Source organism: Gobius niger, assembly GCF_951799975.1.
Source record: "Gobius niger genome assembly, chromosome: 12".
Taxonomy (NCBI): Eukaryota; Metazoa; Chordata; class Actinopteri; order Gobiiformes; family Gobiidae; genus Gobius; species Gobius niger.
In genome coordinates, this window is record NC_136863.1 from 29,940,219 (window position 1) to 29,956,038 (window position 15,820).

The 15,820-nt window shown below is 42.8% G+C and overlaps 2 protein-coding genes across 3 annotated transcripts; one reads left to right on the top strand and one right to left on the bottom strand.

The window, feature by feature from the left end:
* Positions 1–1,766: 1,766 nt before the first annotated feature.
* Positions 1,767–4,498, top strand: miox (myo-inositol oxygenase; the record flags this gene model as incomplete). Its single annotated transcript, XM_079567589.1, has 10 exons — positions 1,767–1,784; positions 1,862–1,933; positions 2,334–2,414; positions 2,559–2,721; positions 2,912–2,979; positions 3,581–3,690; positions 3,796–3,863; positions 3,955–4,004; positions 4,099–4,211; positions 4,286–4,498. The coding sequence occupies 10 exons, from the start codon at positions 1,767–1,769 to the stop codon at positions 4,392–4,394; spliced, it is 852 nt and encodes a 283-aa protein (XP_079423715.1). The 3' UTR covers positions 4,395–4,498.
* Positions 4,499–4,717: 219 nt separating this feature from the next.
* On the bottom strand, positions 4,718–12,813 carry lmf2a (lipase maturation factor 2a). Of its 2 annotated transcripts, XM_079567545.1 has the most exons (14): positions 12,574–12,812; positions 11,601–11,854; positions 10,186–10,214; positions 9,861–10,054; positions 9,517–9,695; positions 9,126–9,264; positions 8,928–9,056; positions 8,747–8,852; positions 8,517–8,613; positions 7,662–7,844; positions 7,422–7,590; positions 6,651–6,762; positions 6,459–6,567; positions 4,720–5,471 (listed from the first exon to the last, which is right to left on the bottom strand). In XM_079567545.1, the coding sequence occupies exons 1-14, from the start codon at positions 12,665–12,667 to the stop codon at positions 5,055–5,057; spliced, it is 2,211 nt and encodes a 736-aa protein (XP_079423671.1). In that variant the 5' UTR covers positions 12,668–12,812; the 3' UTR covers positions 4,720–5,054. The 2 variants fall into 2 exon arrangements, with proteins under 2 accessions (XP_079423670.1, XP_079423671.1); XM_079567544.1 differs by having other exon boundaries at positions 4,718–5,471; positions 8,928–9,264; positions 12,574–12,813.
* Positions 12,814–15,820: the final 3,007 nt, after the last annotated feature.

Genomic DNA, 15,820 nt, shown 5'->3' on the forward strand with positions numbered 1-15,820 from the left:
AATCAGGCCTTTTAATCATCTCAATTAGTTTGACTGGTTAGACTGATTGGATTTTGGCACAATCCTTATGGTATTTATATTTGGCCCATAGGCTTATTCGGATTGGTGTAATGGCGTGACTTCCTGATTCTGTAGCAAACCAAGTCAGGAAGTCAATTTACTAAAAATAAATACCATAAGCATTTTAGACATCTGAATTAGTTTTACTGGTTAGACTGATCTGATTTTGGTGCAGCCCTGATGGTTTTTATTATACTCTTGGCTCATGGGGTGAAGAGTGAGGAGAGAGCATCAATCAATTTGACTGTGAAACAGAGTCATTTGAGATTCATTCATCATCTTTCACAGCCTGTAGAAAATCAGGCGCTATTGTACACAATAGTGGCGCCATCTAGTGGTCAGACCACGGACTGCAGTTAGTCTGCAGGACAAGCCATAGGCAGGGGTTCCCAAAGTACATTCAAACTTCCAGGGCCCTGTCTGTTAAAAACAAATGGATTAAATAGATAACATCAAGCCAAAATAAGTGATGTGATGTGATGATTCAGATATCAATCATGAGATCATTTTGGGACCCCGACCCCATGCCAGTGCAAAGAACTGCAACTTTAATCTTTCCAAAGGGTCAGCTCTGACATTCAGAGGGAGCGAGCTCTAAAGTGACTCCTGATGTACTGTATAATCCTTATCGACCACACTCTGCACTGTTAAGCTCCAAGACAGATTTACTGCCACCTCATGGTCCAAATGTGAGGACTCTGTTGTTGTTGTTGTTGTTGTTGTTGTTGTTTAGAGAAAAAACAAAGAACATCAGGCCGGACAGGTCTCATGCATGATAGTGGGCCACACCAGATAAGCTACTGAGACCTGCTGTGTGTAGTTTTCATTTGAAATGTTGAGCAAGAGAAGTCTATGATGTCCAACAACAAAAGCTATTTAGTTTGAACCAATGGGAAGTGAGGATTTGAGCCACAGCCCGTTTCCATATCTCCTGAATAGGATGATAGACAAATACAGACTTGATGACCTCCTTTACCTCAATGACCTGCAGAAAGCATAACATTCAACGTTTTTTTCAAGTCATTGCAGGTGAATATGGGCGGAAAAACACACTCAGAGGCTTTTGTTGTAGAAAACAGCTTATTGTGACTATTAGGCAACGTATGTGTTTCCAGGTGAACGTTTATGCGCAGAAAAGCTAACGGTGCTTAAAACAGAATCATACAACTAATGGTAAATTACCCATTATTAAACAGAGCATTAGCTGAGAAACCTGAAAAGATCTAGGAATTCTCATCATCACGGGCCAGAGTTGTCAATGTAGTGAACATGTAAGAACAAGCCTAAACACAACTCCAGTGACGTTAGTATAGCAGAATACTGAATGTTTACAGTCATACAGAGGGAAATCAATGCCTGGCAATGATCAGGTCAGTGTGTTTAGAGTTTGTTTGATTAACCTCAAAAAGCAGCCTCTGAATGGAATTTGATACCGTGAAATCACGCTTATGCAATCAACTGAAAATCCTGTTTTTATTATTAATGTAAGTCTGAATGTTTAACTGGGGAGAAGTACTGAGTCATACTACATCGGTGGGAACCTGTTACTGGGGAATGATTGAAAAGGGACATCTGGAGCGGGCTAAGGTCCAGCGTGGCGCAGTCATTACTCTTGCTTTGGTTAAAATGTGACACAGATGCAGCGCGCAGTCTGTATATAAACAAAAGGCTGGGGCAGTCAGTTGAACACGACCCTGGGAGACGACATGAGGGTCATCGATATTGTACGAGAGTCCTTTTGAAAACTATTGAACATGCTGATAATTCGTTTTTGATAATATTATCTTATTTCTAAATCTAGGGCCCTGATCCATCTCTGGCTTACCGGCCCAATTTGGAGGAGAAAAAGAAGGACGACTACAGAAACTATGAGGTAAACGAATCATTTGAGACGTCCATAAGAGTATCGATAAGTAGATAGAAAAGCTCACATTTTATGATTGTTTTCAGCTTTATTTAAACTGCTTCGGCCTCTCAGAGCCAGCAGAAAATCAGTCCAAGTGTCTTGCCCAGGTATCAGGGTTGAGTTGCCTGTTTTCCTTTATTTATCAAACAATAAAAACTAATTAAAAGAAGCTTAAACAACGCTCATTATATAGAACCTTAATTACCGTTATCAGCACAAAGAGTTTTAGTAGGCATGTTTATTCCAAACAATAACCAGCCAAACCAACAATTATCAGATTGGTATCTAAGGAGTATACACAAACTACTACGTTGGTGTAAGTATACGTTGAAATTAAATTATTTACTGTGGCGATACTTCGTTCCAGAGTGGAGATCTGATTGAACGCGTCTTCAAGACTTACAAACTGATGCACAAGAACCAGACCCTGAGCTTTGTCCAACAGAAGGTGGGTTAGAAACATGCCTTTAAAAATAATCTAAGGCTGAGAATCAGAGCAAGAGATCAGCACGAGAGATGTTTTTTGGGGAATATTGTGTCAAATGATAGTACACAAACCGTCTGTACCATGCTTTTACTCTGCGTCTCTCAGCATGCAGAGTGGACCAGCTTCAGCCGCAGTCAGATGGGGATGATGGAGGCCATAATGTCTCTGGATCAGCTGGTGGACGAGTCCGACCCTGACGTGGACTTCCCCAACTCTTTCCACGCCTTCCAGACCGCTGAGGGCATTCGCCGAGAGCACCCGGACAAAGGTACAGCCACCAGGGTCAAGCGGGGGGTATACACACACGGGGCTTTTTCTCCATCGCTTTGGCACCTTTCTCACAGAACTCAAATGTTTTAGTTCCTTTAGTTTAACAAGGATTCTTTAAAAGGATACAAGCAGGGCACAAGAGTCTGAGTCGGGGACACAAACCAAACTAACAGCTCATATCCATCCAGACTGGTTCCAGCTCGTGGGCCTCATCCATGACGTGGGCAAGATGATGGCTCTGTGGGACGAGCCCCAGGTAACACAAGGCAAATGGTGGTCACACCCAAGTACTCAACATGAACTTTTTACTTCTACTTGTGTGAAATTATAATGAAGCACCTGTAGTCTTACTTGAGTAAAAATAATTGTTACTTTTTTTTTCAAATATTTCTAAATATTTAAGCAGAAAAAGCTTCATTTTGATCAATAAAATGGAGGTAGTAATTCATTTGTTTTTTGTATTTTCAGGCCATTTTCTTGGAATTTTCTTTGGAAATATCGCAATTTCCACATTAATTTATGTTTTGTTTATATAAATTCATGGCGCAATTGAAACTAAATCAGGCTTACAATAACAGTTACTCAAAGTCCTTTTTTCCTCTTACTTAAGTAATTGTTAAGGTCACTACTTTTTCAGAGTAACAATGCTCTTGTTTGAGTAAATATTTTGGCTACTCTAATCACCTCTGGTCACATCTGTTACTGTTTTTCTGTCCCTCTTCCCACCTCAAAAAAAAAGGAAATTTAGATTTAGAATCAGTGCTATACAAGATATATTAACATCAAAGGCTATAATGTGTCTTAAGAGCCAGAATACGTACATTTAAAGTGGTTCTGTCGTCTTCTCTAATGTCCAGTGGGCAGTGGTTGGAGACACGTTTCCCGTCGGCTGCAAGTTTCAAAAGAACATTGTTTTCAGAGACACTTCATTCATGGACAATCCAGACGAGACCAACCCAAAGTACAAGTGAGGCTTTTTTCATTTGCTTCTGCCATCACTGTCCTCAATTGTGACTACGACAAAATATGTGGATCTTTTACACTTTTTTATTCAACATTTTACTTCGTTTAGCACCGAGTGTGGCATTTATGCAACAAACTGTGGACTGGACAAAGTGCTCATGTCCTGGGGTCACGATGGTAAGATCATATCTAAAGATGGACTTGCACTGGTCCCGACCCAAGCCTCTCCAGTGACACAAACAAATAACACAATTTGTCTTACCTGCAGAATATCTCTACAGAGTTTTGAAGTTCAACAACAGCTCCATCCCCGAGGAAGTAAGTCAATGATCCTTCTCCTGATCCGCCGTTTTTTTGTTTTCATTACTTTATAGCCCTTGGTGTTACACTATGAACATCTTTACTCTATTAGGGGCTGTACATGATCCGCTTCCACTCCTTCTACCCCTGGCACTCACACGGAGACTACATGCAGCTGTGCAACGACAAGGACCTCCAGATGCTGCCCTGGGTGACAGAATTCAAGTCAGTGGCCGCCAAGTTACAAACACCACATGATCAAACTATGTATTGAATTATTTTATCTTTTGTTTTTTCAGCAAATATGATCTTTACACAAAAACCACTGACCTGCCTGACGTGGAGAAGCTGAAGCCCTACTACCAGTCGCTCATTGACAAGTACTGTCCTGGAATGCTCAAGTGGTGAAAGGGATGTCGAGTGACCTTACTGTACTGCATAACACTTTTGTAAATAATCAAAAGCACAAACTGACAGTATAAATTGTACAAAATACAAAGGCACTTTTTATTTATCATGTTTTAAGTGCTTCTTGTTTTCTTTTTTCCTTAAGTGACAGAGTATAAAAATACACAGCAGCAGTGACCACATTTGAACAGGCGTCATATACAAAATAAATCTACACAGTTATTCACCAAACACAGTGCACATCATTTTCAAATATACTGACATTATTCAGAATTTTGGCTTAGACGTGAGCTCACCTTACCTCACTTTAAAATAGAGCTGGCTTGGTCGAACTATTACAGTAACAGTGGTCCAAGTCCAATAGTGCTAAAGTTAGGCTAACCACTTAACATTGCTCTATGTAACGAGTCTATGGCTTTGATTAGCCTCTATAATCCTAATATTTGGATTTTTCAGATCAACAGTGCTCACGCAGAGGTTATAAATGTTGCTGCGAGACATGTTTAGTTGGTTGATTTGAACTGGACCGTTAAAAGAGAAACAAAAACAAGTGCTCCAACCGTTTTGGTCATATACTCCATCCATAATCGTCAGAATAGGGTTTTGCAGTAGTGATTTTTAGGCATATAGCAATTTGTGTTGAATTTGTAGCTACATTTTTCATCTTTTTCTTTCCCTCACTTGTTCCTCTGTTGGTTCCTCTCTCTCCTCCACCTCCTCCTCTACCTCCTCTTGTGATTGGCCGTCTGTCTCTTCATCATTCTCCCTCTCCTCTGGGCTTTCTTCACTCCCTTCATCCTCTTCCTCCATCTCCTTATCTCCCTCCTCCTCCTCCTCTTCACATTTCTCATCTAGTTTGTCTTGAGTTGGCTCACTCTCAGTTTCTGTGGGCACGGGGGTTTGTGCCACTTTCGGTCTGCGCCTCTGCGTCAGTCCCCTGAGCAGACAGAAGAGGGCGCTCCCCCCAATGAGAGTCCACAGTATCAGAGGAGCAGGCACCCCCTTCACCTGGGACCGCACCCATCTCACGGCACGCGCCAGTGTGGCTTTGGAGGCTCGGCGCGGAGGCGAGGAGTCCTGTAGGAAAAAAACACCAGCATTAAACTAAGATGCTGTTCTTCTCAAAGATCATCCCTAAATCAATTTCTTTGAGCTTTTAAGTATTAATTGTTGTCTAGTGAAAAATAACAAACAAAGCCTCAGGAGGGGTGGGGGACTGTCATAATCCTATTGTGAGATCAGAGAAGCAGCAGGGCTTTGTGGATACAAACGCACACGTGTGAAGTAGATGGTGCATGATAATGTGGGGCAAAAAGCAGGTGCAGTTGTAATATTTGCCTCATGAAAGCGAAATGGCCAGAGCATAAAGTCATTTATCTTTCAGATTTGCAGCACTAACCGTTTCTCGTGAAAAATAAGTAACACACTGATTGACACGCTGATTTAAAGTAGTACTTTAAGGACCTTGCTTAGTGTAAATAAGTAGCCTGACACGCAAGACTATCTTCCTCTGTTTATTCTAAACCGCGTTTATCCGAAACTGGAGAAGAGAAAGTGTGTATGGATGGAAAGGCAAGTAAATCAGGCCTTTGGTTTCTCCCTACACAGAACAATGGTTGTTTTTCCTTACTTTTATTGCAGGAGCAAATTCAATTGTAAAAAAAAAATCATTACATGTGGTTGAGAAAAGTCTGCATTTGCAAAAAAAAGCACAACTTTTTGTTTGTATGTTATATTTAAATGCTTAGTGACCATTATGTGCATGTTTTGGCGTGTTTGTGGTGTTCGGCCCGTCTCCAGCAGGGAGAAGGAAAAAGGTTGGGAACCATTGCTTTAGGAGGAGCCAGTGCTTTAATAGGCCTCTAGCTTGACTGTTTATTGAGGTTTACTTCTGAAGAAAAGAGTGAGAAGAAGCCGCCTTGTCAATAATATCTGAACATTTCAACTAAGGGCGTTATGTAGCAAATAGTAAATAAAAGCATTCAGTTTGAAATTAAAAGAATGTCAAATTAGCGCTCGTATGCAAAGACCAAAGTTCGAGCAGTTAACAATGATTATGATTACCTTGAGTCCAAACTGGTTAAGCATGCCCTCTAGAAAAGAGCTGCCCAAGTGCACTGTGGGATAGAACTCTTCGTCATAGACCCGCCTCCACCAGCGCTCAGGAAATGACCTGTCAGCAATTAAACAAAAAAACTATGATTCTGTATCTGAAGCAAAAAGGTCAAAGCTCACTGGTGTCAGAAATTCTCCTACCCATCGGCCTTGGGCTCTGTGAACCAGTACTTGTAGCGGTGCGCTCGGAGGTAGACGGGGGGCTGCTGGTGGAACGGGTACTGGCCTATATCAGTCTGAATCAGCTCTATCACTGCAGAAAAATACACACAACATCAAGGCCCTGGAATGAGCCTGTGCACTGATATTTGTGTCTGTTTGCTTTGCCATAGTCCGTTCTGACAGACCAAATGTGGGTCTATGTTAGCCCTTTTCCACTAAGCTGGTGCCGGTGCTGGTTCTGGGCCAGTTCCAGTTTCAGAACCGGTTCTTTCGTTTTCCACTGAAAAAACGCTGGCTCTTGGTTCCAAAATCTGTTGCCGGTCGGGAACCAATTAAAAGCTGGACCAAGAAACGAGCACCAGTGATGTCAGCGGCAGGGGGCGTGGCTCTCTCCTCCAAAAAAAACAATCAATATTAGTTAGTTTGTGCTTAGAACTTCCTGGAGAAGCCAAAACAGTCTCTGTGGAGGAAACTGTTGTTTTGCTTTATGCTCTTTAGCTAAAACAAGAGTTAGAAAGAAGAAATCAAAATGTTAACGGCTGCTGTGACTGAAGAATAAACTTATTTTTCTGTATTTTATAACCAGAAGTGGCTGTAGTAAGATGTTACTATCCATTTTTGATGTTGACTTCCCAAAGCGTTGCAATGACAAAAGGCACAGCTCTCATTTTGGTGGAAAACCAAGTTAGTATGGAACCAACCCGGCACCAGAACCAACACCTTGGTGGAAAAGCCCTATGTGTGCCGTACCGTCCTGTTTGCCCTGCAGCAGTCTGTACATGAGGCTGGTGAACCACGGCGACTGCTGCTGCGGTCCCAGGGCAGCAAACCACATTTGCCAGTCCAGTCTGGGCTGGTGGGGGGTCACCACAGAGGGAGGGGCGCTCATGTTCCCTGGTTTGTACATGAACTCGATCTCCTGGGAGAAAAAGCACACGACATGAGCGCTCACTGTGCGCCGTAATGACACAACTGCGAGTCCTCTCTTACCACCCACGTGCTTCCGTCGTAACTGCCCTCGATGACCACCTCCGGGCGCCCCCCCACACCGGTCATGCGCCTGAACAGGCCGTAGGAGTTGACCAGCTGAAAGCGGTGCACCAGCTCGTGGGCTTGTCTCACTCCAGGCCACAGGTTTGCGTTGGTGTCGTACTCAATGAAAGTGAACGGCACCTGAGACACACAGCCAGTAATAACAAAGATTATCTACAGAACGGTCCACAAACCCTGCAGGACAAATACACAACTCCAATTATAATGAGTGATTAATCAGCTCTCTCAGGCCCCAAACGTGTGCGGTCTATTCCTCCTCTTGAAATGCAGCTGGGGCATTGACAATGACATCTGAGTAGGGCTGGGTGCGGTTACATTTCTTTCCCCAGCACTTTAATGATACTTGGGTTACAACACCGATACCTGATACCTATACTGAAATATTTGATTAGAATATAATGCTTAGAAAATATTCAACATTCATCTCCATAATGTGGGGGGAAAAAAGAGTAAACATTGGGAGAAATTGTGGCAAAAATTAGAGAAGAAATTGATTGACTTTTGGAGCGAGCCCGAAAGTCCATATATATATCAATATAAATATTTTCTTAGTATTGTCAATAATCTTCATCATACGAGTTCAGTTGTGCTGCTTTTTCTCTTCGTATATTACAGAGATTCCCAACCTTTTTTTGCCTTGCAAACCTTTGAGTCGTTCATTTATACTCAGAGTACCCGCTCCAGGCTCTTGCCGATGTTATTACAGAGCGACCAACTAAACTAAGATTATTCAATATTTTACAGTGTCCCCCGCTTGGGAAACACTGGTATAGCAAACTGCCCGGTGCTTACCAGACTGACGGTGAACATCCCAACAGCAGCAGCTCCAAATATTGTCCACTGAACTGTTCCCCACAGCCGCCTGAGGAAGCCGCTCACACACGCACACCTTCAAACAATCAAAGCATCAATGAAACAACGGAACAAATCAAAAACTGATGTCTTTGTTAGCTAAGACAAAACTTCACGAAAAAATGAATGTGAAAGAATGAATGTCCCATCATTAAACGTGATGCACTGACCTGAACATTGCTGTGACCATGGCCCACATCAGAGAGAGGACCCCCATCCACACACAAGGAATGGTCACCGCCTTCAGAAACTGGTTGAAGTGGTGGAAAGTGAACGCTGAAACACAATGAATATGAATCAAACAATCTGAAGACATCATCGGTGTGAATATGATTTATGATTTCCTCGCACCTGTCCTGGAAGAGATGCCCTTCTTCTGCGCGTCGATCCGCAGGTCAAAGCAGACGATGGTCCCAAAGATCAGGAGCGCCCACACCGACAGCTCCACGGCGTACGACAGCCACGACCACAGCCTGGACTCTGAGGAGCAGGGAAGAGCGTGGTGACGTCTGGGTAAAGCTAAGGCACATACGCTTTTTATGTTCTTACCGTTGTGGCTGGTCTTGTACGGTTTGCGCAGCCAGAAGTGCACGTGTTGGTCGTCCAGCAGCGACAGACACAGGGCTAGGGTCAGGAGGTTGAAGAAGTTGTAGTTCCCAGATAAAATGATCAGAACTTGTAAAAGAATCTATGGAATAAAATTATAATATTTAGAATTTGCTCGTTATTATTGGTCTGGTACATAAATCCTATACATTTCTTTTCTACAAGTTCAACTTCTACACGAATACATCCAGAATAGACACTTTGGCAAAAGATAAGAGAAAAACCCATTAAAAAAAGCACTGATATCAGACTTTCAGAATCAGACTTTAACTCAAAGACTACAATTTGTAAATATATTGCGCTGTCATTCCCAGAAAAAATACGTTCTTCCCACCTGTAAGTAGAAGGAGGTGATGCGGAGCCTGCGCAGTGGGCTGAAGAAGAGCACAGGGACAGCGATCTCGATGACATAGGTGCCCACCACGCTGAGCTTCTGCCACCACACGGGCAGCTGGTGAGCCCACCAGGCCAGGGGCGTGGGGATGCACTGGGTCTCATAGTGGTACGTCAGGGCTGCAAGGCACAGGAAAACTTTAGAAAACATATGACAACAACTCCAACTGTGGTTCAGGGTCTAGTTTTCAGATGTAGGAAGCTGTACCTCAGTTAGTTAGTCTGTACTTTGCTCTTCAGCTTATATGAGGAGATACTGTGGTCTAAAAGCTGAGAGCGACTCACCAGTCAAGCCCCACCAGGTCGGACAGCGTGACGAAAGTTTGACAACCCCCGAGGCGAACATGAGCCTGAAGAGCAGCCAGCGCACCAACCAGAAGGTGACGCCATCGTGCTCCCGGACCGACTGAGAGCCACGGATTATCGTGAGAGGGGCCACAAAGATACACAGGAATCCAGCCTCCAGGAGCAAGCTGTCCCTGAAACACGTCCAAACAAGAAGTGGAGTATGACCTCGAGAAACATGCCAGGTTGTGTTTTTAGTATTTAGATGTCGTGAAATGAACCATATTGTGCACAGGCAAATGACTGAGCTCAGTGCAACACTCACCACTGGAAATACAGGAAAACCTGGCCGACCTGCAGGGCACAAAAAACATCACAGAATTAGTGACGGCACATCATCACGATAACGCCAAGGACAAACACTCTCACAAGCGGACTTTTAAAACATATTCTAATCATCGTATTCATCAAAAACTTATCAAGTTGGAGCTACTGTGTTTTTAAAAAGCTCAAACGGCTGCACCAGACTCATCCTCAGACTCGTGCTTCACTCCCTGTCTTCACCCGCTCTGGTAGAAAAAACTACAAACGCCCAGAAGATTTAGTGCAGGCGCCAAGTTGCTGTGACAAGTGCACTTTTCAGATCCTAACGGTCTTAAAAATAGCAGAGTGGCTTCGGCCAGTGTTGATGATCCAAGCACCAAAACTGGCATAAACTAAGCCCACTGGGTCCTACTCTGTCAGAGAAGTCAAAAGCTGCTTTTGCTTTTAAAATGCTTAATGGTTGGACGAATCAACAACAAAGCAGTGTTAATTTTGACAACATATTCTGATTTAGTTTTAGTCTTAGTCTTTTGACGAAAATGTAATTCAATTTTAGTCTAGTTTCAGTCAAAAAAATATCTTCAATTTTAGTCTAGTTTCAGTCAAAAAAATATCTTCAATTTTAGTCTAGTTTCAGTCAAAAAAATATCTTCAATTTTAGTCTAGTTTTAGTCGACTAAATTTAAGACGAATTTAGTCGACTTTGCATTGATAATCTTCATTATAATCATATTTAATCTTGTTCCTCTGCTTCATGGAGCTGCTCCACATGAACAAAGCTCAGAGCTGATCCTTTGGCAGAGAATTTACATGATCTGAGGCTCTTTCAGACGCTCAATAGAAGTTTGGATGATTTTAGTCTCTCCCTTTCATTTTTATTTAGTCTGATTTTAGTCGACTAAAATATCTGGACATTTTAGTCATAGTTTTAGTCTCATGAAAAACTTTTAATTTAGTTTTAGTCCAATTTTAGTCGTCAAAAATAACAGTTTGACTAAAATTAAGACTAAATATTTTAGTCGACGAAATTAACACTGCAACAAAACCAATAGTTATATTTAATTATTATTGACTTTATTTTAGGATATTTTTGTAAAAAACTGTATATCCTCAAAGTATAATTTGGCAAAAAATGTCCTTGGGCCCCTCCACTGAGTGATCACAGCAACAACAATCTACATGCCAGTCTGAACTGCTCAAGCCTTGGATCCACCTTCACTGTGTCAAGGCAAGTCATGAGTCACACATGAAAAATATATTACATGTCCAGATATAGGGAATGATCATCGGGCTTTTGTAGAATCATCCTCTCGTGCCACATTAACAGCCAGGAGCAACAGTAATGGGCCCAGCTGTAAAACGTACCAATGTTTTCTAAAAGCACTGGTGAATTACAGGATCCTTGATCAGATTTACCTGGTACATGGACATGTACAGCGCCCAGAGGCAGAGGAAGACCACACTGTCTCTGAAGGCTCCGTGCAGAGTGGCAGCCAGGCTCAGAGCGGCTCCCAGCAGGCACAGCAGCTCCATGCAGGTGTGGGTGTCCAGGCCGAGCTGAGGCCCCAGCCACAGCAGAGAGGGATAGGCCAGGATCTGCTCCCACAGTGACCTCCCACTGTAGCGCAGCCTCCAGCGGGCAGGCAGCAGCCCCTCGTTACCATACAGACCTGGGCACAGAAGGAACAGCTCAACAACCATATTTAAATACATAGGGATTTATACATCTGCACATCTTAATGACACCAAGCTAAGTTCAAACCTATGATAAAGTGCTCATAAGGTGCACATAGACCCAAAGTGTAACACACAGTTGAATGCTGTTAGATTACTCTAAAATAGTAATTAAAACTTTCTTTCTTCAGCCTACAGCATCTACCAACTGTTTATCTATAGAGTTCGGGAATGTGACGTCATATCGCTATGCATTATGGGATTAGCAGTAATTGTAAATTAATGGAGATTTTAAAAGTTAAAATAGTGAAGTTATTGTTCACATTAAAACACTTGGACACCACAGTGTGTTAGATGTATTTACCAGCAGTAACTCTGCAGCTAACGGAGTTGTTCCACGGCTTTTTTTCTCTCCACTTTTTATACTGTTTTTAGCTAATGTTAATTTATGGAAATGTATGCTAACAGCTGCAAAGATGGCGGATCTCCATGGTAACTGTAGACTTTCCCGAACTCTATTCCGAGCCAACTGAATTAGGAATAAGCGCTTCCAAGAATGTTACGTTTTGTTAGCACTGGATTAGCGGACTCCTAGAAATAGAATTAGAAACCCTAGTATGAGTACAATGAAAAAGTATCTGAAAGTAGAAAGTTTTAAGCTAAGTCAGTGCTAGGCTAGCTGCAGCTCCAGCCCCAGCACAGTGCACCCACCCACCTGGTATCTGCACATACAGGGAGACAAACGCGGACAGATAGATGACCGCCATGCACCACAGGAACATGCGCCTGGGTAAAACTGTGCCCCCCATGTTGGAGTCGCTACACCACGGCACACAGGATAGACTCTCCCCGCTACAGCCGCTGGTCCTACGGGCTGCCGGACTGTCTGTCTGTTCCTGTAGCCGCTGGCGCTGGAGGAAGCTGCCAGAAAGTCCGGAGTTTGACACGTAGCGCGCAAGTTGTTCTAGAAAGTGTCCACAAGATGGCGCCGTGAGGCTGCGCGGTTTTCCGGGTTTTCCCGGGTTCTGGAGGCTCGCGCATGCTGTGTTCAGGGAAACTGGGAAATCAAGTATAATGGAACTTTATTTTTTATTTTTTTGGTAGGTTTTCACTGCTGATGGAACAGTCTCCATGCAAGTGTGCAGACTTTTTCATTGTTCACTGTAGTAGCCTTGTACCTGGTGATGTGTGTACATTTATACTACTGATCTATTTTTTTATGTGTGAATTTGTTAGATGGTTAGATTTTTCCATGTTATCCATCCATCCATCCATTTTCTTCCGCTTTATCCGGGGCCGGGTCGCGGGGGCAGCAGTCTCAGCAGAGATGCCCAAACTTCCCGATCCACACACACCTCCTCCAGCTGTTCTGACCCCGAGGCGACACCAGGCCAGCTCGGAGACATAGTCCCACCAGCGTGTCCTGGGTCTTCCACGAGGCCTTGTCCCACTAGGACATGCCTGGAACACCTCCCGCGGGAGGCGACCAGGAGGCATCCGAAACAGATGCCCGAGCCACCTCAGCTGGCTCCTTTCGACGTGGAGGAGCAGCGACTCTACTCCGAGCTCCTCTCGGGTAACTGAGCTCTTCACCCGATCGCGGAGGGTGCGCCCAGCCACCCTGCGAAGGAAACTCATTTCGGCCGCTTGTATTCGCGATCTTGTCCTTTCGGTCATTACCCAAATCTCATGACCATAGGTGAGGGTGAGAACGTAGGTCGATCGGTAAATCGAGAGCTTTGCCCCGACTCAGCTCCCTCTTCACCACGACAGACCGATACAGCGACCGCATCACTGCTGACGCCGCACCGATCCGTCTGTCCATCTCACGCTCCATCCGTCCCCCACTCGTGAACAAGACCCCGAGATACTTGAACTCCTCCACTGGAGGCAAGGACTCCCCACCGACCTGTAGAGGGGAAGCCACCTTTTTCCGGTGGAGAACAATGGCCTCGGATTTGGAGGTGCTGATCCTCATCCCGGCCGCTACACACTCGGCTGCAAACCGCCCTAGAGCAGCTGAAGGTCCTGGTTCGTTGAAGCCATCAGAACAACATCATCCGCAAACAGCAGAGATGAGACTCTGAGGCTCCCAAACCGGACACCCTCCGGCCCCTGGCTGCGCCTAGAAATTCTGTCCATAAAAGTAATGAACAGAACCGGTGATGTTATCAGTACTAAAATTAAAATAAGTCGGTAATTATTTGGATAAGTGCAACATAACTCTTACCAAGAACACAAATATCTGGCTTTGAGTAAATGAATTGGTCATTCTTCACATAATAAGACAAGAACTTAAAGGTACACTGCGTAACATTTTGGACTAAAAACAAAACAAAACATGCTCCTAATGATACAGCAAATGCTATTACTGCAGTGTGTAATAAAAGAATGGATTTGGATGAGAAACTAACCTGTTTAAATCTCAAATTCTACTGCCTTTCGTCACATCTCCATGGAGACGAGCTGGAGACACACCCACTCCCGGTAAAGTTTACAGTAGGGCTGAAACAACTAATCGATTAATCGACAACTAATCGAATACAAAAATAGTTGTCAACTATTTCAGTAATCGATTAATCGTTTTGTAGTGAACACAGACTAAAATAGAGCAAAAATGACATGTCAATTATGTATTTTGGATGAAAACCTACTTTATTTTTAAAGTGAGGGTCTGCAGTGTTTTGTACATTGTAAATTACATAAATATCTGTCTTTGCCTCGTCCAATCAGAAAGCAGAATGAGCACAAAGAGCCTCCTACAAATGTTTACTTTAAGTTTACTCCATCAACATGTCCTCAAGCGGCGCCACATTAGCTTTATGTGGTCAAAAAATTGAATACAATTTCCAGGAACCTTTCACAGCCAAGCGATTAATCGTGAAAATAATCGGTAGATAAATCGATTATCTAAATAATCGTTAGCTGCAGCCCTAGTTTACAGTAATATCTTAGCAAGGGTGAGCCTCAAATGTTTGTTCGTACATTTATGAGGTACTTTTCAATGATGAAAATATCTGTCATAAAATAAATGCTTGTATTTCAATATTATTTATTGGGTAAAATTCTACGCGGTGTGGCTTTAATAACCAGAGAGAGCAACTTCACGGTGTCGGATCGGCTGCTCCTGGGCCACTTTACTACTTCCGTTTAATAATTCATTGTGAAAGTCCTACACCCCGAATTCAGCATGGTTGTTGTTTTGCCTGTGGCTCTCATGCAGTCTTTAATTTTGTAATGCAGTCACAGATTTCACTGAACAAAAGACTGGTAGAGGGACTTATTTATTTGAGGTTACAAACAAACTTGTCCTGAAACATTTGGAAATATTGCAGTCAAAATGTATAGTACAACTTTCCAGGCAAATATTTTCATCATGGCAATAGCTTAGTCTAAAAGCTAACCCATCAGAATATGTACATTCAAGCTTTAGAGACAAAAAAAAAACAGCTCAGATTATAGTACCCTTCTTAAATACAGATGTCCAGTGCAGGACAAGAGATGATCCACGTTACAAAAATATACTTTTAATAAAACTTTCACCTTATACCTTCTGTGGCACCATAGTTTTTGGACGATTAGAGATGATTGGCAAGAGCATCAAGACATGACACGTCAAACAGCAGAATTCCATGCTAATAGTATTGAATTAATAAAATCAGGAGGAATGAAGCTAAAAATTACTTATATTAATGAAAAGGAAAAACAGTCACCATAATCCTATAGAAATACACCGGGCACCGGGTGCAGGAAACAAAATCAAAATGGAAAGCAAAATGTTACAACTTATACAAATACTAGTTTACAAAGATTGTCAAGCCCTAAAGTTATAACCTCTGTAAACTCTATTGGACTTTTTCAAAGAAAATACTTTTTTTTTTAAATCTATTACAAAGATACGAATTTGTTGCTTATTACCAATTGTGAAAAGGTCTAGCAATTGAATCAAATGTCTTCACTCT